The sequence below is a fragment of the Coloeus monedula genome (genome assembly GCF_965178545.1).
Source record: "Coloeus monedula genome assembly, chromosome: 16".
Lineage (NCBI taxonomy): Eukaryota > Metazoa > Chordata > Aves > Passeriformes > Corvidae > Coloeus > Coloeus monedula.
The window spans coordinates 14635931-14662216 of NC_138796.1; the positions used below are offsets into that span (position 1 = coordinate 14635931).

General features: G+C 57.8%; 1 protein-coding gene across 5 annotated transcripts; it reads right to left on the minus strand.

Moving 5' to 3' along the window:
- Nucleotides 1-1379: 1379 nt before the first annotated feature.
- SRL (sarcalumenin) lies at nucleotides 1380-26061 on the minus strand. 5 transcript variants are annotated; one of them, XM_082292528.1, is made up of 8 exons: nucleotides 25949-26037; nucleotides 17158-18132; nucleotides 15471-15566; nucleotides 14493-14588; nucleotides 11249-11284; nucleotides 6545-6661; nucleotides 5611-5844; nucleotides 1380-5029 (listed from the first exon to the last, which is right to left on the minus strand). In XM_082292528.1, the coding sequence occupies exons 1-8, from the start codon at nucleotides 26007-26009 to the stop codon at nucleotides 4218-4220; spliced, it is 2427 nt and encodes an 808-aa protein (XP_082148654.1). In that variant the 5' UTR covers nucleotides 26010-26037; the 3' UTR covers nucleotides 1380-4217. The 5 variants fall into 5 exon arrangements, with proteins under 5 accessions (XP_082148654.1, XP_082148653.1, XP_082148656.1 ...); XM_082292527.1 differs by having other exon boundaries at nucleotides 15471-15569; XM_082292530.1 differs by lacking the exon at nucleotides 17158-18132 and having other exon boundaries at nucleotides 15471-15569; nucleotides 25949-26061.
- Between the last annotated feature and the right edge of the window lie 225 nt (nucleotides 26062-26286).

Sequence of the window (26286 nt, forward strand, 5' to 3'; positions counted from 1 at the left end):
ATTGGATACAGGATATTTTCATCCCTGCAAGAGGTGCCACCAAGGTGGTGGAGGACAACCAAAAGGGACTGTAAACCCCTTGGCTGGTGTTTGAGGAACTTCGGTAGACCTTCGGAAAACTTGGTGGGAGAACCCTGGGCGCTGGCAGGATCCGGCCGCCGCCAGGCTCTCGGCAGCACCGGCAGCTCTTCCCCAGCACTGTCACTATGATAAATGTTTGTCTTTTCCGTCCAAGAGATACAGCGGAGCTGCTGCCAGCACCATGTCTCAGTGGAATTGGGGTTCGCACTGCCAGGAGCGTTACCGGCTCATGATTCACGTCTTTACAGCAGCTTTGGAAGGAAAATGTGCTTCTCGCCAGGCAGAGCTTCACGCACGTCGAGATGCCACGGTTTTTCCAGACTTTCCAAAGGAAGCCACAGCCAAGTGAGACATTCCTTCTCTTCTTCCAGCTTTCTTGGAACAATCTTCTTTGATTAGTGAGTGAGACAGATAGTTGGAAGAAAAGACAGACAGACAGGCTGGGAATAGGGTTATAATGAGCAGTTTGCATGAGCCCCCGTCGCCGGTGGGAGGGTACATCCATCCACCCCTCACTGTGTGGCTGCTGAAAGCCCCTGCTGTATGCTATGGTCCCCCACCCCTTTGTCCTCCTCCATGGCCCCCAGCCCCTGTCCTCCTCTATGGTCCTCCACTCCTGCCCTCCTCCATGGTCCCCAAATCCCAGCCCTTCTCCACGGTCCCCAGATCCCAGCCCTCCTCTGTAGTCCCCAAATCCCTGCCCTCCTCCATGGTCCCCAACCCCTTTGTCCTCCTCTATGGTCCCCAACCCTCTATCCTCCATAGTCCCAACCCAGTGTCCTCCCCCATGGAGGAGGACAAACCCCCTTCTTGCCTCCATGGTCCCGGACCCCCTCCTTTCCTCCATGGTCCTGGACCCCCCAACTCTCCTCCATGCTCCTCAGATCCCTGCCTTCCTCCATGATCCCCAACCCCCTGCCCTCTGCTGTGATCCCCAAGCCCAGGTTCTCCTCTGTGGTCCCTGAGCCCTGCCTTCTGTCATGGTCCCCAGACAGCATCTTCTGATGCAGGTGGGAGCAGGGATTTGTCTCATCAGAGAGGATCACACTGCCCTGAGGTACAATGCAAAGGAGTTGAGGTTTGCTTTTCCTATTGGGCCTATGGCACAGGGAGACAGGCACAGAAAAGCAGCCAAATGACTCAGGCATGGCTGTCAGGTCCTGTGCACAGGACACAGGCCAAAGCTGGGGTGAAGGGAGTTCCTGCTCTGCTCCCTGTAGCTGCACCCCTTCAGCCACCCCAGTCCTGGCGCTCTCTCCCACACCAGGAGGAGGAACAAAACAAGCATCTCCAGGGAGTGTGTTTGGAAAATACCAGGTTTTATTAGACAGGCTGATGTTCAAGCTGACAGTTTTATCCCAATGCACATGATCGCGGGCATCTACAGGGCCTGTGTCCCAGCTCCCTCCCTCCCACGAAGCTCTTGGGCAAGATGTCCACCCCCTAAATGCTGGAAGGGGGGGTTGGGGTTTCTCAGCAGAATGAAAATGTCTCCTTGCTCCCCATTTTTCCACTCGCAGAATCCCAGAGGTCTCCTAGGAAAGCTCGGTGAGAGCTGGGCTGGGAACTGCAATCCTCTTGGGACCCACAGCCACTTGGATCCATGGAAGAGTAGGCATCTGTGGCAGCATCTCCCTGAGCCAGCACAGAGCTGGGTCAGTGTGTGTCACAGGGAGCAGAGAACAGACCTCCAGTGCCATGGCTTTGGAAGGAGAGCCCAAACGAACCATATCAGGGGAAAAAGGGTTTTGGCTATCATGGGGGACCCCTATCCAGGACACAGGCACCAGGGCTTTGCACAGGGCGTGCAGGTGCTGCAGGGCAGAGGAAGGGAGGAGAGGAGACGATGAGGGCTGGAAAATAAAGCAAGATAAAAAGGAAACCAGAGAAAGGATGGGGAGAATGATGGGAGTGGCCTGAGAGCAGAGTAACAGTGCCTTCAAGGTCAATACTCCTTATGGGACAGGGGGCCTTTCCCTGGGTACCCCATGGACTTTAGGGGGACAAAGGAACAAGGAAAGAGATGGTGCAATACACTGCTTGCAAATAGAAATGTTTAAAGGCCTTTGCTTTCTGTGACAGTGACAACATCAGCCAGTTTCTGTTGGTGATTCTATTCCATTAGCTCTTAAAAAATTATGCAGACCAGCCTGACAGAGGAGAGCAAATGAGAGATGGAGAGGAAAACTGATGAGCAACAGGATCATGGACAAGAAAGAAGGCACAACAGCAGAGGGGCAGCAGCACTGGGGCAGGTTTGGGACCTCACAGTACTCACAAGCACATCCCTTCTTCCCAGACTGCTCTGGCTGCTGCTCTCTCTGACACTGCTTGCCTTCCCTTGCACCTCTGCTCCCTCTGCACTGCAGGTAAAATCCCTCTTCCTGAACCACGCCCTGCCCCGTGCTTGGACGTAGATTTGGGCCTCAGCATCATTAGTTCAACTGTCAGGTCCTACCTTGAAGCAGAGGCCAGGAGCATTCAAGTCCCTGCAGCAGCGTCCCCCCAAACTCACCTGGACTCAAGGGGACATCTTCTTTGCAGCGCCTGGGGGACATGGAGCTCTCCCAGGCCTCCTGCCATAGCTCATGTCCTGTTGCACATGTGGAGACAGGGGGCACTGCCCTTCACACCCTCCCCATCACAACACAGCCTTCCATTCCCAGCTTTCTCTTTCCCTCTTTCATTCCTTTTGCCTTTTTCTTGCCTCAGCCGCACCTCCATGTCCTCTTGCTTCTGTTAAAGGTAAGTCCCTTTTCTCCAGAGGTTTCCTGGAGAGCAACGCTTGCTGTGGGTGTTTGGCAGGAGGAAGGACTTTCAGCAGGTCCTTGGTGGGCTTGAAGGTGCCAGTTTCCATCCAGGACAACATCTATCTCCTGGTTGGTTTGGGCTCAGCTTGGCAGACAGCCATGCTGTCCATGAGGGCCAGGTTTCAAGGTCAGCTGTCCATGAGGAACTTCACCCTGCTTGGCTGCTTCCAAAGCAATACTCCTTCAGGACTGAGCACCGATGCTCAGAGATGAGCCAAAAAATGGCTTAAAAGGGAGGAGTTTGGAAAGCAAGCCCCAGAAACCTTCCTGGACTGTCCTGCAGAGGACAGATCAGCAGGTGGGCAAAAGGGATGTGACCTTTTTTACTTCACAGATAATGACACCCCTTCCTGCCTCCCTCCACAGAGCACAAAAACACGGAGGGCTGACTGAGAAAAGAGCAACATGGACTTGAACTAAGGCAAACTGCCAAACCCTCACCCCTGGAGCCCTGCTGGTCCACAGACAAGACTTGCCAGCATGGGTTTTGAGGTTAATGACACACGTAGGCACGAAGTGCTTTCTTCTGTGCTGGTCCGGGGAAGGAAACCCTGCTCACATCTCCTTGTGGGACCATCTGATTTGGGGTGCTGGCCCTCCTCCTCCAGCACAGCTCAGCCAGTTCTGGCTGCTCCTTTCCATCCCATTTCTTCCTCTGCCATGGACTTGCAAATCCCATCACGGCTGCTTGTCTGGAGCTACAAATGCCCCTGCAAACGCTCCTTCTTAAGTCAAACACCCACATGAAGGCTGCAGAAGATCAAACGAGCTGTTAAGTGAAAGCAGAACTCACCAGGTGACCTAGAAGTCTTGGAAAGAAAAACAAGATCAATATTTGCTGAGATTTGTAGCAGGTTTGTGCCTGAAAACAACAGCTGGGACATGGTCTCTCTTTCCTTGACCAGTGCTCCTGGTGATGCCTGGGCTAGTGTGTCACTGCTCTCCCCTGTGCTCCCACGCCGTGCCCTCGTTCTTGCTCCCTCATGGTTTCAGGGATGCAGAGGTTTAAATCCCTCTTCATGCACTCTCGGCACCAGTGGAAAAGCAGCTGCAGTCCTGCCCATGCATTGCTCATACTTACAGCTTAAACATTGCCTTCTACTCGAAAGAACAAAGATAAAATGTCAGGAATTCACAGTTTTTATTCTCTTTCTTATGCCCACCCATCTTCCCCTGTCATCGATGTCAACGACTCAAAGTCCTCATCGTACGGTAGCCTTTGCCAGCACGGCACTCAAAGGGTTAACAAACCACGGCTTCTTGGACAGATAAGACATAAGCTCATTCACCAGTAGGAACACGTGGACAGTTGGGTTGTGGATCACCTTAGGGTTTCCTGTAGCGATTCTTTGGGGTTTCGCCACAGCCAGTGACGTCACAGGAGAGGACATTGGGCTTCTTCCCCAAGCCGATGCTTCCCAAGAGATCGGGAAGCTCACGGGTGATGGCCTTCTCAATCTTCTCTAGGAAACACCCTCCCATGTAGGAACACTGCTGAGACAGCAGCTTAAAACTGGTGATGGGGTTGATGCCAAAGAAGTCCTTGTAAGCCTCGCGGTTGGGAAGGTCAAATTTGCTGACATTGGTCTTTGCCAGAATGGACTTAAAAATAAAGAACCTGTCAGGATCTTCCACAATGTCCCTGAACACCAGTTCTCCATCGCTAAAGAAGGTCATTTTGTCCTTGTAGGTCTGTAGATAGCGATCGACCAGCAGGGCGTGGATGCGCACGCGGATGGCGTGCTGGCGGATGAAGGCGATCTTGTTTTCCATCCTGTTCTCAATCACCTGGTTGAGATCTTCCAGGAGCGATATCTCTTCTTTGAGGAACAGGTCTCTGTGGGTTTCTGGATGGTAGTCATGGGGCCAGAAGGAGCTAACATACACCCTGGGTGGCTCCGTGACGTTAATGAGAGGAGCCAGGCTCCAGAACAAGGCGCCGTAGACTCTCATCAGCTCCTGGGTAGCCAGGCTGTCGGCTTTGTTCAGGATGATTCGGATCTGCGACTCGCGGCCCTTCAGCTGGCGAAACAGCATCTCCAGCTCCAAGCCCACGTCCAGCTTCGTGGGGTCAAAGACAACAAAGATGAGATCGGCTCTGTCAATGAACCACTGGCACACGTCATTGAATGGGTAACCTGGAGGAGAGGAAACAGGGAAATCCAATGCAGGATGAGTCCCTTCATCAAAGGATTGATAAACCGTGAGCCTGCTGTGCCTCAATCCCCATTTGGGTTGTATGGGGTGTGAAGCACAGCAGACTTCCCCTGTAGCCTAGAACCTTTTTCTCACATGCTAAAAACATTTTGGAGCTTCTTGGCATGAAAAGCCATCCCTTGGTGTCTGGGCCTGTGACTGCCTGTCTCTCCCACCCTTACCTCCAGACCTTCCTCCTTCCTGATGCTGGCCACAAGTTCCTGCTGTTCCTGTGAGCAGATATCGAATCGCAGGATCAAGGAATTATGGTTGGAAAAGTCCTCTAAGATCATTGAGTCCAACCATTCCCCTGGCACTGTCACAGGCACCAGTAAACCATGTCCTCAAGTGCCACATCCACACATCTTTTAAATCCCCCTAAGGGATGGTGACTCCACCACTGTCCTGGGCAGCCTGTGTTGTGTCAGGACTCTTCTCCATTGTGCTTCAGCCACCTCTGTCACCTCAGATCATCATGGCATTTTTTTCTGGGGTCCCTTAGAAGAACCCAGTGAACCCCTACCTCTTTCTTGCTGCTTGCGGTTTTCGATGATGCCTGGCGTGTCCACGAAGGTGACTCGCTCCAGCAGTTTGTGGGGGACCTCAATGCCTATCAGCTTCTCCAAGAAGTTCTGCCCAAACTTCTCCAGGGGCGAGAAGGAGCGGGCGCTGTCAGCAGCCATCACAATGCCCTCGATGGTCTTCAGCTTGGGGCCATGCATGATGACAGTGAACTCAGAGGTGGTGGGTTCTGCCCCTGCACAGCAACGAGAGGAGCAGCAGAGGTGTGAAATCTGTGCCAGGCTATGGACACAACAGGGCTGGCCTGAGGCTGGGAGCATTGGGAGTACTGCACACTTCTCAAGAGATGCAGGGGCAAGGCAAGCAGCATGAAATTCCTGCCCAGACTTCTTGGGAAGATGTCAGTGGGGTTGTTTTCTGTGGGGCTGGTTTCTCTGGAAGTGGCCTGACTGCACAAGGTGCAATGGAGAACCATCTCCCGGGAGCCCTCATTACCACAGCACTGATCTGGCCATGGACATTTGCCCTTAGCTGTGAGATGACATCCGTGGGAGCAGGGAGGAAGGAGGGGAAATGGCTTTTCTCCTGGGAGGGTGAATTAGCTGGCTGCATGTGAGGAGGGATGGGGAGAAGAAAAAGGTGAGTTGCCCTTTTGACATGACTGCTGCTCAGGGGGTCGGGGTTGGGAGCTGTGAGCCCTGTGCTGCAGGATGAGGATGTTGTGGGAGAGACGTTCTCCTCCACCCTTGGAGGGGAGGACAGGCTGTGATGGGGAACCTCTCCCTCCACATGGCACTGCAGCCAGGTGGCACGGAGAAGATCCCAACCTCCCTGCTGTAACGAGGGATCAAAGACACATGGCCGGGAATTGCTGACTGCACGGATGTGGAAATGCAGGTGCCGGCACCCCCTTGGCAAAGCAGTGAGTGTGGTACCTGTGTAGAGCTGGTAGGGAGTGTTGTCCAGCCCCAGGAGGTAGTTTATCATGGAAGATTTGCCAACGCTCCACGGTCCCAGGAATAGCACCATAGGCTTGGAAGTGATCTCCCCATCTGCGGAGAGGGGAAATAACAAGAGGAAGTGAAGGAACAATAGCCGTCGCCGCCGTGCGATTAACTGCCGGCTGTAACGAGCATCCCATCTGAGCGGCGCGGTGATGCTGCCGGGGAAACAGCCGCCCTTCGGGGGCCACCAGCCATTCGCCAGCCAAGACACCGCCCCGCCGGCTGCGGGAGCAGACGGCCCCGTGCTCTGCGGCAGAGCCCACCTCGCTGCCTGACCTTCTCCGAGATTTAGCTCTTCTTAGACTGCGGAGGACTGGAAGGTCTTTTAAGCCTTGTCTCGGTTCGTTTCTGGTTTAGCCCGGGTGAGTTTGGGGCTGGCTGCGGGGTGGGGGTGTTCTTTGAAGGCAGCCGCCGCAAAGCACGGGACATGCCATGGAGGAGGCCATGCCGCAGCCAGACCGACACCTCGTGCAGAGGGAGCTGCTGTGGATTCGGGAGCAGCGCTGTGGCACAGGGCTTGGTAAGCGCGGTGCGAGCCGTGTGCCAGCTGCCTGCAAGCCTTTCCACCATGCCCTCACAGGGACCTACCCCCGGGCGTGCTGCCCAACCCACCGGCCGAGCAGGAGGTCACTGCCTGGGTGTGAGCTGGGTGTGAGGCTCCAGCTGGGTGTGGGGAGGGCAAACAGCCCCGCTCTGGGTTTGGGGAAAGGCAAGAGGGGAGTGAACTATAGTCCCCCTCCTGCATTCTTCAAGTCTCACAGTTTTCTCCGTGAGGATGGTGACCTGTCCCCGTGCCATGCCATCAGTCCAGGAGCAGAGAGGCCCCTGGACACACGCAGCCAGTGCCCCCAGGAGCAATCCCTGCTCAAACAGGACTCATGCAATCAGCTTGTGCCCACACTGCTTGACCCCCCAGCCCCCAGGACACCACGTAGGCAGCTGGTGGAGCCAAAGGAGCCCAGGGCCTATGCCAGCCCTCAAGCTGTGCCCAGGACACACAGGAGACTGTGAGTGCAAAACAGGACAAGAATGGAAGTAAAAATGGGTGAGTTCCCGTTGGTGATAACCAACCCCATCCTATGCTCAGGGTGGGAGAGGGTCATTGTTGCCAGCAGGAGTTCAGCTAGGGGATGGATGACACCAGAGGAGCTGGGAGCTGCTGTCTCAGCTGAAGTGGAGCCTTCCCCCATGGCCCAAGGCAAGGAGATGCCCTGGGCAAGCTGTGCTGCCCTCGGCACCTTCTCTTCATCCCCATGCCTAAGGCAGAACTATTTTCCATGAGGTAGCTGAGAGCCCCTGGCGCTCTGTGGCTGCCACCCTCGCAGGAGCCAGCAGCTTTCCAGCAAGCCAGCAATCCATCTCAAAGGTGGGGGAAGCCACAAAGCCCCCATGCTGCTGAGCTCCTGCCCCGAGGGTGCTGGAGGGCACTGCATGGCAGCTTCACACTGAACCCATCTGGCCATGGGAGCAGGGGCTGGGGAGAACATTCCAGCCTCTTCCTGCTGTATCTGCCCATCACAGGCTCACCACATCACCTCTGGGGAAGGGAATGGGCTGGGGACATCTCTCCGTGAGGCATTGCTGCATCCATGCAGCTCAGCCCTCCTTTTCAAAGCAGGGCAGCACCTCTGAAGCAGAGGATGGACGGCTCTTCCCGCACCCCACTCCCTGCCTGGCAGCTGCAGGAATCCAGCCTTGTCTTCTCACATGGGACCAAAACAAGTGTTGAAACCTTGGACTCTCATTATTAATCATTCCTCTGCTGCTCTGTCGCCGCTGCTCTGCTCTCTTGCCAGCTTTAATTAGGTTACGGATGGCTGTTATTATTACTATTTTCCCTGTGATGTTGTGCCAGAGGTTTGGGGTGGGTCCCTGTGTGCTCTTTCATAAGACATCCCTGGCCAGGTGTGACTGTGTGAATGTGGGCACCTGTGAGCTCTGGCTCTGCTGCACATCCCCCTCTCTGCTCCACGGAGCCAAGGTGGGCAGCGACGTGGGCAGCCCCCCTGCCTGGTCACCCACAGCCCCTCGAGCCCCCCTCTACCCGCCCTGGGCTATGTGGGCAGTGCCAGGCACTTGCAACTCTGCAGGAAGTGCGGCAGCTGCAAGGATGTGAGGCCGTGTATGGATTCTCCTGCTGCTGCCCAGAGGCTGGGAGAGAGGAAGCATCTCCCACCCGGGAGGGTGCTGGCCTGGCATCTGTCCCTGCTGTGTCCCCGTGCCACGTCTGTCAGCAGCAGTTTGGGTCAGCTTGATGGTCCAAACAGCGGAAAAGAGCCGGAGCTCGCCGGCGGCCGGGCGGGGATGGCGGCAGCTCCATCACAGCGGCTCTCTCCAGCCACCCTGTGGCTGCTCGCTCCCAGCTCAAGCTCAGCCTCAAGCTCATCCCTCCGCAGAGCCTGGGTCTGCTTGGGCTGCTCAGCTCTGGGCATAGGAGCAGTTTGGATGTCCAAGCAGTTTTCTTTCCTTGAGCAGTGGCTTTCTGTGAGGTTTTTCCGCGTGGCAATGCCAGACTGCCCTTGGAAGCGCTGCTGCTCTGGGGTGGAGAAGTGACAGCTCTGGGGAGAACTTAGAGCCCCTTCCAGTGACTAAAGGAGATCCAAGAGAGCTGGAGAGGGACTTTGGATGAGGGTCTGGAGTGACAGGGCACAGGGGAATGGCCTCACACTGAGAGAGGGCAGAGTTAGATGGGATTTAGGGAGAGATTCTTCCCTGTGAGGGTGTGAGATCCTGGCACAGGTTGCCCAGAGAAGCTGTGGCTGCCCCTGGATCCCTGGCAGTGTCCAAGGCCAGGCTGGCTGGACCTTGGAGCAACCTGGGATAATGGAAGTTGTCCCTGCCCATGGCAGGGGGTAGAACAAGATGGGCTTTAAGATCCTTTCCAACCCAAATCATTCCATGATTCTATGATTAATCCTGGGCAAGGTCTTGTCCCCCCTTGTCCTCAAGCCCAGCAGACGTGCCTGGTGTGGCCTCTGCCCCAAGTGCAAGGCTGTCCTGAGGATGCTGAACAAAGCAGAGGACCTAACAAAACCTCCCTCCTTTCCTGGTTTCAACTGAGCCACGAGCACCAAGGTCTTCTCTGTCCTCAAGCCACTCAGGAGGGCTGAAACACCTGGGGAGACTCCCAGCATTACCCACACTTCAGTCCCACCCCTGTGCCACAAACACCACCGGCCATGTGCCCATGGCACGGATCCAGCACCCCTCAGAGGGCTGGCTCCCTCGCTCCCAAAGCTTCCAAATCCATGAGTATCCTCATGACACGTGTGCCCACAGACAGAGGGATGAGCCCATGTGGCTGCAGACGGCCTGTGCTTCCCCCAGGTGCCCTGCTGTGCCTGCGCCCACCCCGGTGGCACGTGTGCAAGCGCCTGAACCCGAGATGAGATAAGACAGCTATCGGAATATGCTATAAATACCCACAGCCCTCTCCACTGCTGGCATGCTGGCACAGCAGGGAGCCAAAGGCTCTCCAGGCACTGGCAGGGCTCTGCTGTGGCCGTGTCCAAAGGAGCCTGGTTTGGCAGGGTCTGGCAGTGTGGCCATGGGGCAGGACGGGAGGGACAGAAGATGGGATTTCCCTGCAGGAACATTGTTCCCGTGGCTGAGCACTGGGCCCAGGGGAAGGGCTGGGTGTTGGCTGGCATTTCTTGGAATGTCTCCCATCTCCTGATCCTCTGGGGGGACCTGGCAGCACACCCTGAGCAGGATAGGCAGGGAGAGGAGCCAGCTCAGGCTTCTGAGGGGGCTGAGGCTGCTGGGCAGGGGCCAATCCATGTCACTGGGACAGCTGCTGTGGGATCAAGGGTGGACATTCAGGAGAGTTTCTGCATGTAGGAGAGTGAAGGGTGGGAAGAGGTTCCCTCTATAGGATGAGCTATCAGCTGGGCTCCTCCAGTTCATGCCGTGGGTGAGAGATAAACCTACAGGTCCAACATATACAATCATGGAATTGTTTAGGTTGGAAAAGCCTTCTAAGATCACCAGTTCTAAATGCTCCCCCAGCACTGCCAAGGCTGCTACCCATGTGGCATCCATGTGCCCAAGTGCCATATCCACACAGCTTTTAAATCCCCCCGGGGTTGGGGACTCCACCACTGCCCTGGGCAGCTGTGCCAGTGCCTGACACGCCTTTCTTGGAAGAAAGTTTCCCAGTATCCAATCCAAGCTTCCTTTCCTTTCCAGGTGAAACCTGAGGCCACTTCTTCTTGTCCTGTCCCTTGTTCCCTGGGAGCAGGGCCCAACTCCTACCTGGCTCCACTCTCCTGTCAGGGAGTTGAGAGTGAGAAGGTCCCCCCTGAGCCTCCTTTTCACCAGACTGAGCCCCCCCACCTCCCTCAGCTGCTCTCATAGGACTACCAGAAATGCCTTGGAACCCTGGCCAGAGGAATATGCTGCCTCTCAGTCTTAAAGCAAGAGGGAAAAGTGTCAGAGCCTGGGTGAGGTGAGAATTGGAGGGAAGGACGGGCTGTCGGGACACACAGAGTCAAGCTGGGGACATTGTCCTGGTGGGGATGGCAGGTACCGGCTCTGCTCGGTGCCTGGGAAGTGCGGCTGTGTTGGGAAAGCTGGAGGGCAGCGCAGTGCGCAGGCAGTGCCAGCAGCGTGCAGGGAGCAGGCGGCGATACCAACCTGTGGCCGAGGAGCCCAGGGTGCGTCCGGGGTAAGCTGTTAGCGAGGGACATGGGGAGAGAGAAAAGGAACCGTGAGTCCAAGGAGGGATGCGGCAGCCCGGGTGTGGTTCAGGACAAGGAGGGAACTGATGGCCGCATTCCCAGCAGGAGACAAGGAGTTACAGCCTGGGAGCGACCTGCAGCTCCCAGGACAAGCACTGAACCCCTGTCTGCCCTGCAGGGCGGGGATGTGGTTCGGGGTGCCCTGCATCCCAGCCTCTGCTCTTCGGGATTGTTGCCTTCCCTGGCATCACCCACCGAGCACATGGAGCCCAACAAGCCAGGGTTAGACAGCCACCAACCCAGTGTCCTGACAACCCCAGTGGTAGGGTCACCTGGACCCAGCCCCTGGGGCGGGTGATGGCATCTGGGAGGTCGTTTCCTACACAGGGACACTTGCTAATTAGCATATATCAGTAATTAGGGTCACCAGCATGCACCACAACCTGGTGTGACCTCACAGCAAGCTTCCCACGGCTGGACTAGGAGAATCCCTCACCCTCAGCTAGGGATAGTCCCTCCAAGCACAGAGTTGGACCCAGCCAGAGCATGTCTGCATCCATGTGGGATGGCAGAGCAGAGAGGCGGGAGGGTGGCAGGCAGGGAGAAGGAAATGGCATCTGCCAGGCTTAAGCAGAGGGTGTGTGGGAGCTTTCTGAGATGCACCCTGACAAGTCAGAATTGATGGTGACAGCCACAGCTCCCGCAGGACTCCATGGGAGATTTCACATGTTGTGGGGAGCAGAGGAACTCCTTGGATTACACTGCAGTGCACGGAGCTGATGGGAAGGGAGACAAAATGGAAGGCTGCCACGTAATGGAGGGGCCAGGGTGCTTGCCATGGCACCCCTCTATATTGGCTTACACCTCCAAAGGTCACACATATTCCATGACAGGCCTGCCCCAAACCTCTCCCAGCTGTCCTGCTCCTCCCAGCCAGCTGAGCTGGCAGCTCTGTGCCCTCCAGCCTCCCCCCACCACAGAGAGGGGGTACAGTGGGGAGTTGAGAGCACCTCCCAGCCTGCAGGGACACCACTGATGAAATGAACCCAATCAGGACAGGGCACTGTGCAGGGGAAGTGTTCAGAAGGCTCCCTGAGCTCCACTGTGTCCTCACCTGCCCTGCAAGGTCAAGAGAGTTCCCTGGGCCAACCCTGTAACTAATGTGCAGGTTTCTCTGATTACACTGCTAATGAGGGACTGGGAAAAGCTGGATCTGTGGGTATGAAAGGCAAACTGCTGAGCTGTAGGTTTCCAGATATGGGGTTGTGTGTTGGGATGTAGCACGAGCACACGTGGCAGCTGCTGCCCAACGGGGCCCTGGATATGGCTGGGCTGTCAGAGATCCTTCAAGAAGTTTGGTGTCCATAGAAATATCTTGGAGTGGAGCATGGCCAGGATGTCTCACAGCTGAGACAAGGACTGGAGGCAGTACAGCATCCCTGTGCCCTTCCCTGGGGGCCAGGAGGGGACTATGGGTTGCCAGCTCCAGGGTCACAGCACCGTGAGGGTGCCCTGTAAGACACAGCAGGGTGTGCTGGGACCTGACCTGGGGACTGTCAACCTGAGGGGTGGCTGTTCCTCACAGTGAGGTGGAACAGACTATGGAATGTTGAGCTGAGGCCAGGAGGAACACCAGGACCTGCTGTCCGAGGTGAGTCCTGCTCAGGGCCTGGGTTTGAGAGAGGCTGGGAAAACAGGAGGGTTAATGGTTGTTTCTTCAGGAGCTGAGAGGGAGGAAGCCAGCAGGAGCCTGGGAAACACCTAAACACTTGTTTCCTCCCAAAAAGGGGCAGGGGGCTGTATCCTCTGGCTGTGAACAGCAAAGTGGGGGTTAGAGCCCACCAGCTTCTCCTGTAACCCCAAGCATCCACCTAAACTGTGTCCCAAGTTGAGCTGACAGCAAACATCACCAACACAGACCAGAGCAGCCTGGAGAGAAAGTTGGGGTGTTGTCAGGGGACAGGCTAGCAGCCATGGGGTGACAGTCAGGACATGTTGTGATGCTCAGTTACCCTCCCACAGGATGACTTCCCTGTACTCCCCACTGGCTCTACACTGGAGATGGCCTGGCTGGGTAGGGAGATGTCCAAGCCTGCTTACAGAATGTCTCACCCTGACTCAGGAGTCGCAGTGGGGATGCCTGGAATGCAGGAGTTCTGCTCTACAGGGATGTGCCCCAGTAGGTTTCCCAGCTGAATGTGGGGCCTGTGTGCTGGTGGAGCAAGGCCAGCTGTAAAAGAAAGATCTTTGGGGAGGGTGTGTCCTGGTCCTGCCTCACCAGGAGGGAGGGCATGGCTCCAGGAGGTGTGGGCCTGGACACCTGGGGAGGTAGGCAGAGCTGCAGGACAAGGAGGACAACTTCAGGACCTTGGCAGGAGGCTGACATGGGCATGAGGTCCTGGGACACTGGCAGGAGGAACTCCAGCATCCCCTGGATGCTCAGGAGACATCTGGCCCTGGCTCTTGTGCTTGAATAGGTGCTCAGAGGAGAATTATCCCAGTGAACAGGAAACTTGGACTTGGGTTTGAGCCATCTGTGCTTAGAAAATGAGGCTGCTTGTGTTTCCTGGGTCACAAGAACTTCTGTAGCTTGTGAGCATCTTGGGACAGGGCTGTACTTTCCTCTTCTGGAGGGACACATGTGTGGCCTGGCTCAGCCCACACCGTGCTGGGGGCCACAGGGACCTGCTCACCCCATCCAACATGTCTGAGATTGCCAACGGCTGGGAACTCCAGCTCTCAGGATGAGTGAAGGCTGTGGAGCTTGAGGAATACCCTGCCCACATGGCTGTGTCCTGTACCCAGCAGGAAGGATGCCAGTTCCAGCCACCCCCAGGAAGCTCATCCCCAGCCTTGAGAGGTTCTGAGCTTCCTTGCCAAGCCTGTTTCGTTGGACCGTGATCTCTGCTTGGCAGGGGTACAGGGCATTGATGTTGAGCAGGTGGGAGACCCGAGGCAGGCAGGGCTCAATGCTCAGCCCACACAGATGGCCCTGACAGCAGATGGGCTGAGGCAGAGGCAGGAATTCCTGCTGCTGGGTTCACTAGGGCATGGCCTCTAAGCCCAGTGTGTTAATGGACTCCTTGCAAAGCTGCAAAGGAAGACACACTATCCGAGGCTTTCTGTGATCTGCTCTCTGCGCTCTTATCTGCATCCCAAGGACCTGCTGGTGCTGGAGACCCCAGTGCCCGTGGCATTACCTGTGATCTCATGCTGCCTCAGCTCATTGTATCTGTAGGAGTGTTCCAGGGGCTTGATGGAGGAGTGGTAGATCTTCCTCAGCCGCTGCAATACTCCTGGGGGACAAAGCATGTGGGCAGGTGAGAGGCAAACCCCAGGTGAGCCCCTCCCTGCAGGAGGGACATTCCCTGCAGGACCCGAGGGTGGCCCAGCCATGGATCAAGGGACTTGGCTTACAGCTGAAATCTTGGCCAAACTTATCCCAGTCACACATTTTGCCTAGAGAAGCTGTGGTTGCCCCATCCCTGGAAGTGTCCAAGGCCAGGTTTGGACAGGGCTTGGAGCAACCTGATCTACTGAAGGTGTCCTGCTCATGGCAGAGGGGTGGAACGAGATGGTGTTCACCATCTCTCCCAACCCAAGCTGTTCTAGGACTTTGATGCCTCTCCCCTGCTAATGTTTCCCACTGGGCACTGTCCCCATCTCCTCCCAGCAGCTGATGGAAGGAGCATCTATTCTAAGTGCTGTTTAGCACTCAACACCCACGATCCCAAAAAGCCCTCCACCATGGTGCCACAGCCCCCTGGCATGGCCCCTGAGTTGTTTGCTAGAAAAAAGGAGGAGCTTTTTCCACAGTATCTCTTACCACTGCCTTTCCAGCCCAAACTGCCAACAGGGCCAGCACAAGCAAACCTTAGAGTAGCAAAATCCAATATATAATTGGAATAAAAATCCCAACCCTTTATTACAAGTTGCTCCAGGTTTCTTTGAGCAGGGATTCACCATCTGCATCTTCCAGCCTCTATACCCTCCTAATTCTTGTAAGCCCTTGGGCACGTCTTTAAAATACCTAAAATATGTTAACCCAAGAGCAGCTAAAGGGCTGTTACTGAAGATCTGGCATTACTAGATCTGCAAGAAGCAAGGTTAAAATCAAAGCAGAAGAGAAGGAAAATCCTGTCCATGGTCTTAGTGCAGGGCATGCATGGCCCACTCACCTGAGACATCATCGGCAGGTTTTTCCTCGTTCAGCTTGAGGGTGCTCTCCAAGTGGGACCGGTCACGCTTGGTCGGCTCGCTGGCATCTTCAACCTCTTCTGGAGGAGAAAGCAAGGAGACCTGTTAGTGCTGGAGGGGGAACCCACACAGGAGCACACACAAGCGACTGCCAAGGAGAGGGCATGGGGAGCACACACACCCTGAGCCTGCAGACATGCCATGCCCGCAGCAGCCGCTGTCACCCTTGGCATGCCACGTGCTTTCCCTTTTGCACAGGCTCTTGGAGGCTGCCAGGGCTGTGGCTGCTGGGGGAAGCGTCATGGGCAACTGCTTGGCTCCAAGGAGGGGCTGGCTGTTGGTGGGGAATGCAAAGGATGTGCCTGGAAGGGGCTCCCGGGGTTGGGATGTAGCACGAGCACACGTGGCAGCTGCTGCCCAACGGGGCCCTGGTGCTTCCCCCGGCAGCTGCAGCTCCACGGGGCTTGGCCTCGAGTGCAGGCTTTGTGCTGCCGCCTCTCTGTCTGCCCACTCCCCCAAAAAACTACACGATCAGCTGGAGATGTGGGTGCTGAGGCTGGGGCTGGCTCCAGCTCTTGGAGGACAGGCCAGCCTGGCCCATCCTGGCTGCCCTGCCTTTGCCAGTGGGCCTGTTCCCTCCCAGTTCTCCCACCTCTGCCTCCATATCTCCCTGGAGCCCTCTGCACAGTACCCTGTCCCTCATGGCTCCATAGCAGGCGTGGAGAGCATGAGGCAGCTGCCTCCAGTGGGGAAGGCACCCCTGTGTCCCCAAAACAGGGAGACAGAGGTGTCGTCGCCATGGAGCTGCTGGCACACCAGGAGCCTCCAAGAGCTTTTTGATATGGCGAGCTGGGTCAGACTTTAGCAGGGGTTTGGGGACAGGTCGGGACACCAGGATAAAGCAGGGCACCACTAAGCCCTGAGACTGTGTTGAGCACCTACTGAGTGTTGGGCTGAGGAAGACCTTTTGACTTGCCAAGTGAAGACACAGAGACCAAACTGGGATTGCCTTTTGGGAAAAATGGGAGGCTTCTTGAGCTGGGACGTTACAGATGAAAACAACAAAAATACTAATCTGGGTCCGAAGGTTGCTGCCCAACCTGTGGGCCAAAGTCCACAAATGTTTCTAGGAAATCATGGTGGGGGGTATCCCTTTCCCCTAGTTAGCTTTTCACTGATTGAACGGGGCTGGTGCCTCAGCAGCTCATTGGCCTGGATTGGTTCTTCCTTCAAGAAGCCTTCCCTACAAGCCAAGAACTGGTGGAGAGGAGCCCCACCATCCTGGGAGCCCTACCATCCTGGGAGCATCCTGCCCCTGCACAAGCCGAGGGCCCGGAGGACTCTGCGGGTGGTGGATAAAGAGTCTTTAGGAGATCTGCAAGTGCTGAAAGGGGCCTGGAGGTTAAAAGTTTTATCCACGTCTACGTCCCTGAGGAGAAATCATGGACTTGGAGTGAGGGAGGAGTCATTTTTGGCACCACTGCGATGAGCGCCCGCATGGGCATCCTGCTGCGGCCTCGCTGCCCACGGCCGAGTGCAGTTAGGGGCGGGTGGGGAAGCACAAGCGTTAGGAGAGGGCCATGCACTAGGTGAGGTTTAATGTGCCAAGCTCAGCTCCGCCAGGTTGACTCTCGCCGCTACAGCACACCCACAAGAAAAGACTCCAACCTATCTGGCTGTGCCGGGGCTCGGTGGCAGCTGGGGGGGTGCTGGGGACCTCTGTTCCTGCCAGTGGGGTCTTGTCTGCAGGGGGGTCTGCTACTTTTAGGTGGTTTTCTGCCACTGCTGGGGGGTCTTCCACTGCTGTTGGTGGGTCTTCTGTTGTTGTTGGGCCTTCTTTTTCTGGTGGGTCTTCCACCACTGGCGGGTTTTCCGCTGCTGGCGGTGGGTCTTCTGCTGCATCCCCACAGGGTGGGTGATGGCAGCTGGCAGGACCATCCCTGGCTTCTCCTGTGCCAGCAGCTGCTGGTTTGTTCTGGATCTTTTTGTTGGAAGTGCCGGCTGCTTCCTTGTCACTCTCTTCAGCTTCGTTCTCTGGCCTGTCACCATCTTCGTCAGACTCTTTCTCCTCCTTAGATTCTCCCTCCTCAGACTCTTCCTTGCCTCCATCTACCTCAGACTCCCCATGTTCACCTTCCTCAGACTCTCCCTGCTCATCATCTTCTTCCTCTGAGCTCTGCTCGTCCCTTTCCTCCTCTCTCTCGGGAGCAGATGCTGCACTTGGTTCCTCTGTTTGCTCTTCCGCAGGCTGCCCTTCCTCCTCAGAGCCTCCTTTCTCTGTGCTGGGCTCCTCATCCTCCTGGGCATGGATGTCATCTTGTGTGCCAGGCCCATGGTTCCCTCCATGATGAGCTGCCATGAAATCCTCCCCTGAGCTCTGTTCTTCCTGGCCCTGGTCCTTGCTGGTCTCCTCTGTCCGGCTGTCCCCTGGCCCCAGGCCCCCGCTCAGGCCACCTGCCGGCTCTTTCTCCCCCTCTCCACGTCCCTCCTCAGTGACGCCGGGCAAGGAGGCGTTGGCAGTGCCACTGTCTTGCTCCTCCTCAGGGCTGCCATCGGCTGCCTTCTCCTCCAGCCGGGGCTCCGTGGCTGGCAGGGGGCTCTCAGCAGCACCATCACCATGGCCCGTGCTGGGGGCGTGCGGCTCTAAACGATGAGAACAGCTCGGTCAGTCCCACCCGCGCTGGCACGTGGCCACTAGGGCACCCGCCAGGGCCCTGAGGGATGAGTTGTGGCTGGTACCAAGAGGGTTAAACTCTACCCTGAGCCTTCTCCAGCTCCAGCTCAATTTTCTGTCCCTGTTGCAAGAAGTTGGGTGGAAAGATGTGTTTGTGGGGGGCAAAGCGGAGCTGGCAGGGGCTCTATGGCTCTGCTGGCCCTGGCTGCCTGGCACTGGGGCTGCTGCCCACCCCAAAGCACTGCAGGAAGGTGTCAAATCTGCCCTAAAAACAGGGAAAGGAGTAAAAATAGCAGATTTTGAGGGGCTGTGGGCACTTGGCAGGTTAAAAAGGTCCTTCCCCAGCCCTGACTCAAGAGAGCATCACACCAGCCAAAGTGGGCGGTGAAGTGAAGGGGAAGAGGAGAAAGGGGCTTCCTGGCATGAGGGGCTGCCCAGCATGGAATCCTGCCTTCCACAGGCAGGGCCTAACCCTGGCCACGGGGCTCGGGAGCTATTTATTGTGAGTGTCCCTTCACTAGGAAGGCATGTGCCATGCCGTGCGGCTGCTGGGGACACAATGAGTGTGTTCTGGGGCCCAGGAGAATCCATCCGTATTTTCCATAGGCTCCAACTGCAATTTAACATCAGTCAGCAGGTGCCAAAAATAAAAGATCACGGCTATACTGTCTCCGTTACAAACAGTTGCTGCTAGCCTAAATAATCCCCCCAAACGTCTCATGCCAGGGGAACGTTTCAGAGGAAAATAATTCCTTTGTACTCCAGCTGGCAGGCAGATGCCAAGCAGGAAAAAGGCCACCTCGACCCAGGCTGCAGGAGGAGAGTGGGTATGGCCAGCCCTCTGCTCCGGCTCTGGCACCGTGTCCGTGCAGGAGGCACAGGGCTGTGTCCAGCAGGACCTTGGCAAAGCTGGAGCTTGCTGGGCTTGGCCACAGGGACTGTGGTGACCGAGCACAGGAGGAGCTGGGCTGGGGTCAGCATGGTGCCAGCCCCAGACCCCTCAGCCCAGTTTGCCGTGTCTGGGGATACTGGGTGTGTGGTTGTATCTGCATGGCACCGGGGCTGGTGGGGCTGTGAGCCGGGATCAAGTTGCGTTGGGAGGCTTGTGCCATGGCAGCAGCGGGCACTGGGAAGGACAGGCTGCCCCCCAGCCTGCCCTCATTCCCAGTGGCTCTCGATTCCCTGGCACAGCAGAGCTGCAGCCGCTGCCACGGCCCCTCACCCTGCCCAAACCGGATGCACAGGTCACCCTTGCTCTGACCTCCCCGTCCTCTGCTGGCACACGGCTCACAGGTGCCTCCAGGCTCCCAGTTCAGCTCCCAGATGGAGGGAGGGAGTGGTGGACAACTCCCACCCCCCTCCCTTCCACCCCTGTCCTTCAGGTCACCTTCCTGTGAGACCCCTTGGACCTTGCAGGAGCTGCTTGAATGGGAATATCTACATTTGACCTGCAAAGCCCTGAGTGGCTGGGGGCAACATGCCCCTGCCCGACTGTGGTGGCCTGGGAACCAGCCTGAGTCAATGGAGGATCCCCTCAGGTGATGGGAACAGGGATATTCTCACTTGGGCCCCAAAACAGCTGGTGACCTTGAGGGCTGGGAGAGGAGTGAGGGTCAAAGCAGAGGAGGAGGGCAGGACCAGGCAGAGGAGATTCTGAGAGTCCTAAGGGCTTTGTCTGGGGTCTGTGTGTCCCCTCTGACCCAGAGGGGCCATCACCCACCATGGCCAGGCACAACAGCAAAGCCGGTGCCCACCATGAGCCATCCTTCATGGAAAAAGGGAAATATCCCCCAGGTGTTCAGATGGGGATGTCCCTGCCAGCTTGGTGGTCACGGGCTTTATTTCCTGTGATCTTCAAGGTCTTACACAAAGTCCCTGTCCCCTCTCCACCTCCTTCTCCCTGTTTCCCCTACATGGTCTCCCGATCCATGGTGAATTGTGCTGACCTGCACATGGCCAGCTGATGAGTGCAAAATGGGCCGAAGGTTACGGGCTTAACACCCTCCGGAGGCTAAAAATACGGCACGGCAACTGTACGGGGGATCGGGAGGAGCAGCCCCGCTGAAGCCCCCGCCCCCTCAGCCGCTGGCCCCAGCCCCTCGCCCCGCTGCCAGCCAAGGGTGACGTCCGCACCTGGGGGCCCCCGTGGGCTACGAGAGGGGACAGCCACGGTGTAAAGTGACACCGGGGCTCCCCGTGTTCACACCTTGCATTGTGCCAAGCAGATGGGTGGCATCGGAGAGGAGACCTCGCCCTTTTCCCCTCGGGGACTTGACCTCCTTGCCGTGTCCATGGCTTGCACTGCCCCTGCCACCCCTGTCTCATGCTGGGACTTCTATGAGCTGTCATGGGACACCTTCCCAGGTGGTGACAGCAGGGATGGAGACCCCACGGCCCAGTTCTGGGTGCCAAAGGATGCCGTGGCTGGTTTGCCTGTGCGGGAAGGAGGGGCATGGCTGAACATCACGGTGTCCCCTCCATCCCTGCACAGGAATGTACAGAACAGCAGCGACCTGATGGCAAAACGGGTCCTCCAGGAGGACAGTGAGAAGGGACAGATGGGCACAGGTGGTCCTGAAGGGACACTCTCCCCCTCCAGCAGAAATCGGAGCCCTGAGCGTGGGGCCGGCGATGGCAGGGCTGCGGGGATGGCTTTTCACACGCCCCCTTCCCCTGCCCAGATCCCAATCCCTGCTTCCCTGGGGGTATTATCCACTGGCTCCTGCAAGTCCTGTGCTCCCCGTGTCCTCCCAGGGGTGGTCTTGGCAGGACTTTTTATCCCAAATATCCAACCCTGCCTTTATTCCGGCCTTTAAAACCTCATTTAAAACCTCGTGGAAAATGAGTGGACACAAAGAAGCTGTCAAAGAATTCATGAGATTTTCCAGCTGGACCCAGTGCAGACCCTTCCTTTCCTGTGAGACCCCATTTCATGGTGATGTCCCTGCCCTCCAGGCTCTGTGGGGCCCCCGTGGCCTCTGCTCAGGGCCATCCCCCCAGTGCTCCTCCAGCTCGTGGCCCTGCCAGCCCAGGACTCAGAGCAGGTGGGAGCCCGGCTCCAGCTCCCGTTTGGGGTCAGCTGGGCCAATGCCTTCAGAGCAAAGCATCCCACAAGGGTTCAAGCAGCCTGGAGGACACAACCACAAGAATGGGGCTGAGGATGGGGTTGGCTCTCCAGACCCTAGTGCACCCCAAAACCCAGGATGCCCAGACACATCATCACTTCCCAGAGGCTTTGTGATCCCAAAACACCAGCATAAAGCAAATATATTCCTGGTTTTCAATGCAGAGGGAGGCCTAGGAAACAGTTTTGTCAAGCTAACTTGACCTCATCTGTACAGAAAATTTTAGGTTTAGTTTAAAAAGTTATGAAGTTATTTGATTTCTGTAAATGGTTGGATAGAATCATATTATATTTTTATTAATACGTAGTAAAGAAACCTCATCAGGATCTACCAAAGGGATTAAAACCAGGCTTGGAGCTTTCTAAATAGAGATGAAAATAGGGAATCACTGCTGCAGGGTGTTTCTTCCACTGTCTCCCCACGCTTAAGGTCTGTAAGGAACCCTGAATCCTGACTTGCAGAAGACACGAAGATGAGGAAGGTGGAAGATGAAGCACCTGCTGCTTCCTGGCTGATAAGATCTGGGTTCATCAGTGAGCAGATGGCCAGGAAACATCAGGTATTTTGGCACAGGCTGGTGTCACACTCTACATCGAGGAACATCCACTTGTGGTGTCCATTGCAGCTTGGGGGAATGCTGGGGGACCCAAGGGACATGCTGTGGCATGGCTGGGGTTGGAAGAGCCCCTTCTTCCAGAGGAAGGATGTCCAGGAGGTCCCACTGTTCCTGTCCCCTGGCCTCCAGCCATGGGAGGCTTTGCCAACCCACCCCAGGGATGTCCCCTGAGAGACACCCTCTGTGCACTCAGGGCAAGACTTCCTGGCTCCCCATCCCTCCTTGGGTCATCCCAAGCTTTCCTGGTCACCCAGTCTCCCCTTGGACTTGCCAGCCTGGATTCTAATGCCTGATGTCCCACAAGATCCTCAAATCCATGGGGGTGTCAGGGCAGACACTGCCTGGCCATGCCAAGCGGGGGCACCCAGCCCTGGGGTCTGACCTGGCAGCGCTGTGGACACCAGCACATGGACAGGGCCACACAGCTCCAAGCCCTTTTCCAGAGTGTACCCAGGGCTGTGTGACCCCAAGGGTCAAGCCACATGCCCAGCTGGCATTGGGGCCGTGCTGCCACTGCCAACACCCCATCCTGGCTTGGGGTGCCTGTCCAGGGCCTCCCCTGCCCCTCCTGCAGCCCCCACTGGCACAGGAGCTCACAGCTCCCTCCAGTTGTCACTTACAAGGGAAATGTCCCCGTGGGCTGGAAATAGCTCAGTGGAGTCCTGCACAGCCCCGGGGCTGCTGCTATTCCTGCAGTGCTCAGGGAACAGGCAATTCCAGGAGCAATCTGGTCACCCTGACACAACGGCCAGGCTGGGATTTCACCAGCTTGGCAAGTGGGCCACAGTGGGAATGTGGCAAGAGTTTGGGCATGGCACAGCCCTCCCAGCCTGGTGCCACCCCACAGAGACCTGCTGGTACCTCTGTGCCGTCAGGGCCACGCACAAGCGAGGTGTCCTGGCCTTCCTGCCTGGCTGGATGTGACCTACAAACCAGGACAAGGATGGCTGATGGAGAGGGTTTCACAGCAGAGCCAACCTGCCCAGCATCTGCCTCACTTTGCTCAGCCAACAGCTTAGGAGTAAGATAGGGCACCCACAGGGACCAGGGTCTCCTCAGGGTGAGGCACCAGGGGTGTGACAGGGATGTAGGTGGCACAAGCACCCAAGGCACCTGAGGTACCCCAAGCCCCTTGTCTCACACACACCCAATGGCAGCGGTGCCCATGGCTGTGCTGGTGCTGGAGGGTGGAACAAGTCCAGTGAGGTGTCACTGGGACACAGGGTTCCCCACCTCTGGGGAGGCTGGTTACTGTGGGGACCATTGGCCTGGGATGGTCAGGGTGGGGTGTCCCCATGGCTCCTGTGCCCAGGGCCCTGAGCCCACGGCCCTGAGCCCACACAAGGTATCACAGTCCCACTCCCAAGATGTTCTGACCTGGGAGGTGGAGCCCACCCTAAAGTGACACATTCCAAGGTGACTCATCCTGGGTGATGGGGAACACCCCAAGATGCCATGAGAACACGGTGATGGAGCTCATCCTGAGGTGACACCTTCCAGGATGATGCAGGATGAGGACTCCCAGGAGATGAGGCTCACACCTGCTGTCACCACCAGGGGTCTGTGCCAGCCCTGCAGTGCCCTGCAGGAGGACACCACTGTGCCAGGGCTTTCCCCAAGCCCTCTCTCAGCTCAGAGGCAGTGATGGCACAGCCTGGAATTGCCCTCCCACTCAAATCCATGATGGCTGCAGGCCAAGGGGTCCCTAGGGCAAAGCTTCTAGTGTCTGGGCACTGCCCTGCCAGCATCCCTGTGGCCCATTCTTGGTGGCCACAGGGGCCACCCTGCCTGGAAGGGATGGCTGGGCTCTGCCTGAGGTGTGAGTGTGTCCCCCTGGGCAGGAACAGATGGAGGAGTATTGGGCGAGTGCCATCGGCATGAGCCACTGCCCAGCCCCACAGTGGGTGCTTGTCCCTGCCAGGCTCCTGGCAACCGAAGGGAGCTTTGCCAGCCCCGGCCACGTGTGCAGTGAGCTGATTTGGCGGGGGCTGTCAGAGCGCAGGCGCAGGGCAATTCCCACCCCCGACCTCTGGGAATGGTGGCAGGGTCCTGGCAGCCCCAGGTGCCACTAAACCCTAAGGACCACACCTTGCCATGATGTTCCAATGAAGCCTCTGGTTCTCCACTGGACTTTCACTCCTTTCTCTTCCCAAGCAGCCTCACAGCCCCATGGAATCCCCACAGGCACCAACAGGGGTTGAGTGGGAAGACATGTCCCAAAAAATGGAAAAAGCACACCCTCCGAGCCACTCCCTGCACCCCAAAGGAGCCGGGTCTGAGAGTTCAGCTTGGAGCCAAAGGAAAAGCAAAACTCATCCTACAAATCCTGTTGGTCCCTGAGGAGCAGAAGCATGGGCAGGAGACATGCCAGTGCTTAGAGCTTTCTTGGAAACCTGCAGTACTGGGGTGAAATACGTGACCCCCAATAAACAGGTGGGGACTTGGGGGACCCCTCAGAGCTGGTCCTGGGGCTGCAGGACCCCTGCGTGCCTCCTGGCCCCAGAGCCTCCTCTGAGCTGGAGGATCCTGGTGCTGTGCCATGCCAGCCTCAGCCAAGCCAAGGCATGGGCTGGTGGTCACCCACCATGGTGACAAGCTTCTGATATCTCACAAGGCCATCAGCCCCGCTTGGAGTGGCACCAGCCACCAGCCATGCCCGCAGAATACTTTTCCAACCCCCTTCCACAGACTGGACCCACAACCCCACGGAGGTCACCCCACCTCTATCGGGGTGTGTCGCCGGTCCCCAAACCCATTCACTCCCGAGAATGGCCCAAGATGCCCTTAAAAGGCCAAAACTCGGCGGGGCCGGGGGTGCCGGGTGCTGGCAGGCGGCAGCTGCGGGTGCCCGCGCGGGGCCGCGGCGGCGCGGGGCGGGGGGGCGGCGGCCGGGGGGGCTGCCGGGGCACAGTGTCCCCTTACACGGCTGTTTCCATACTTAGCCGCCCCCCTCCCGGCTGCGCGGCCGCCGGAGCCCGGCCAGGCAGAGAACCAGCCCGAATTAACTCAAGGGCAAGCAAGGGTACCAGCGATGCCACCCCGCCGCGCCGCCCCGGGGACACCCGGCCGGGCACCCGGGGAGCGAAGCGGGGATGGAACAGCCCGGGGAAGGGGATCCGGGGTCCTCAGAGATCCCCAGTGCCCTGGAACACCTCTCTGCTCCCCCGAAGTCCTCACGGTCCAAAATCAAGCCACCACGGCAGCCACAGGTGACACTGACCCAAGGCATATCAGCGGCAGCACGACCCCTGCGCCCAACCTGGCTCTGTGAGAGGGACCCCAATCTGCACCTCCCGCCATCCCCTCCTGTCCACAGCCCCCCAACACGTTTCCCTGCACATTTTGGGGTGACTGCAGCCCTGGAAAAGCTGCTGGGAAGCCCGGACCGCTGTACCCCTGCCACCCTGTCCTGCTCCAGGGCTGGGATCACTGCGCACCCCAGAGCTTCTCCTGCACTCAGTCCCACAGGCACCCACAAGTCTATCTGCAACCCTGCAGGGCCCCTACAGACACCCACAGCCCCAAAGGCACCCACAGACCGACAGGTACCTGCAGCCCTACAGGTACCCAGAGTCCCAAAGGTGCTCACAGCGCCACAAGCACCCCCAGCCAACAGGCACCCACGGCCCCACACCTCTAGGTGCCCACAGCCCCGTAGGCACCTACTCCCCCATGGACATCCACGGCCCCATGGGCACCAGCAGCCAGCCCTACAGGGATCCCACAGCCCCTTGGGGTCCCCACAGCCCTGTAGGAACCCATAGCCTCACAGGCACCTGCAGCACCCTGGGGACCCCCAGCCCTGTGGGCACCCCCAGCTACATGGGGACCCGCCAGCCCCGTGGAGTTGCCACAGTCCCAAGGGCACCCACAGCCCCATGGGGACCCCATAAGCCTGGGCACCCAGAGCCCCAGAGGCACCACAGTCCCAAGGGCACCCTCAGCCCCGTGGGGACCCCATAAGCCTGCCAGCAGCCACAGCCCCACGGGCACCCCCAGCCCCCGGAGTGCCCCCAGCCCCCGGGAGCCCCAGCCCGGCCGTACCTGCGGTGCCGAGGAGCAGCAGCGAGGCCACGCAGCAGCAGAGCAGGTTGAGGCCCTTCATGGTGGCTGCCAGGAGCTCCCTGCCGCTCGCTGCCTCTATTTATACGGCGTCGGCGCGGGGCAGGGCAGGCAGGGCAGGCAGGGCAGGCAGCTGCCCGCACAGATGCTGCCGCCGCCGCTCTTCCGCTCCCAGGGGCCCTGGGGATGGGGACAGAGGTGGGACACAGCGGCAGCGCTGGGAATGGCTCGTGTCAGGGATGTGAGGGCACAGGACACCTCCTGGCCTGGGGTCCCCGGGCTGGCACTGCTCATGCAGGGTCACAGTCCCCATTCCAGTG

What these genes read in the sequence shown, in the direction of transcription:
- SRL (XM_082292527.1), bottom strand. Translation starts at nt 26,009, where the DNA reads ATGAAGGGCCTCAACCTGCTCTGCTGCTGCGTGGCCTCGCTGCTGCTC. An exon ending in ACCTGCCGATGATGTCTCAG is followed by an intron (nt 14,589 to 15,470) that starts GTGAGTGGGCCA and finishes TTTGTCCCCCAG; the next exon opens with GAGTATTGCAGCGGCTGAGG. An exon ending in CCTGGGCTCCTCGGCCACAG is followed by an intron (nt 6,662 to 11,248) that starts GTTGGTATCGCC and finishes CCCTCTCCGCAG; the next exon opens with ATGGGGAGATCACTTCCAAG.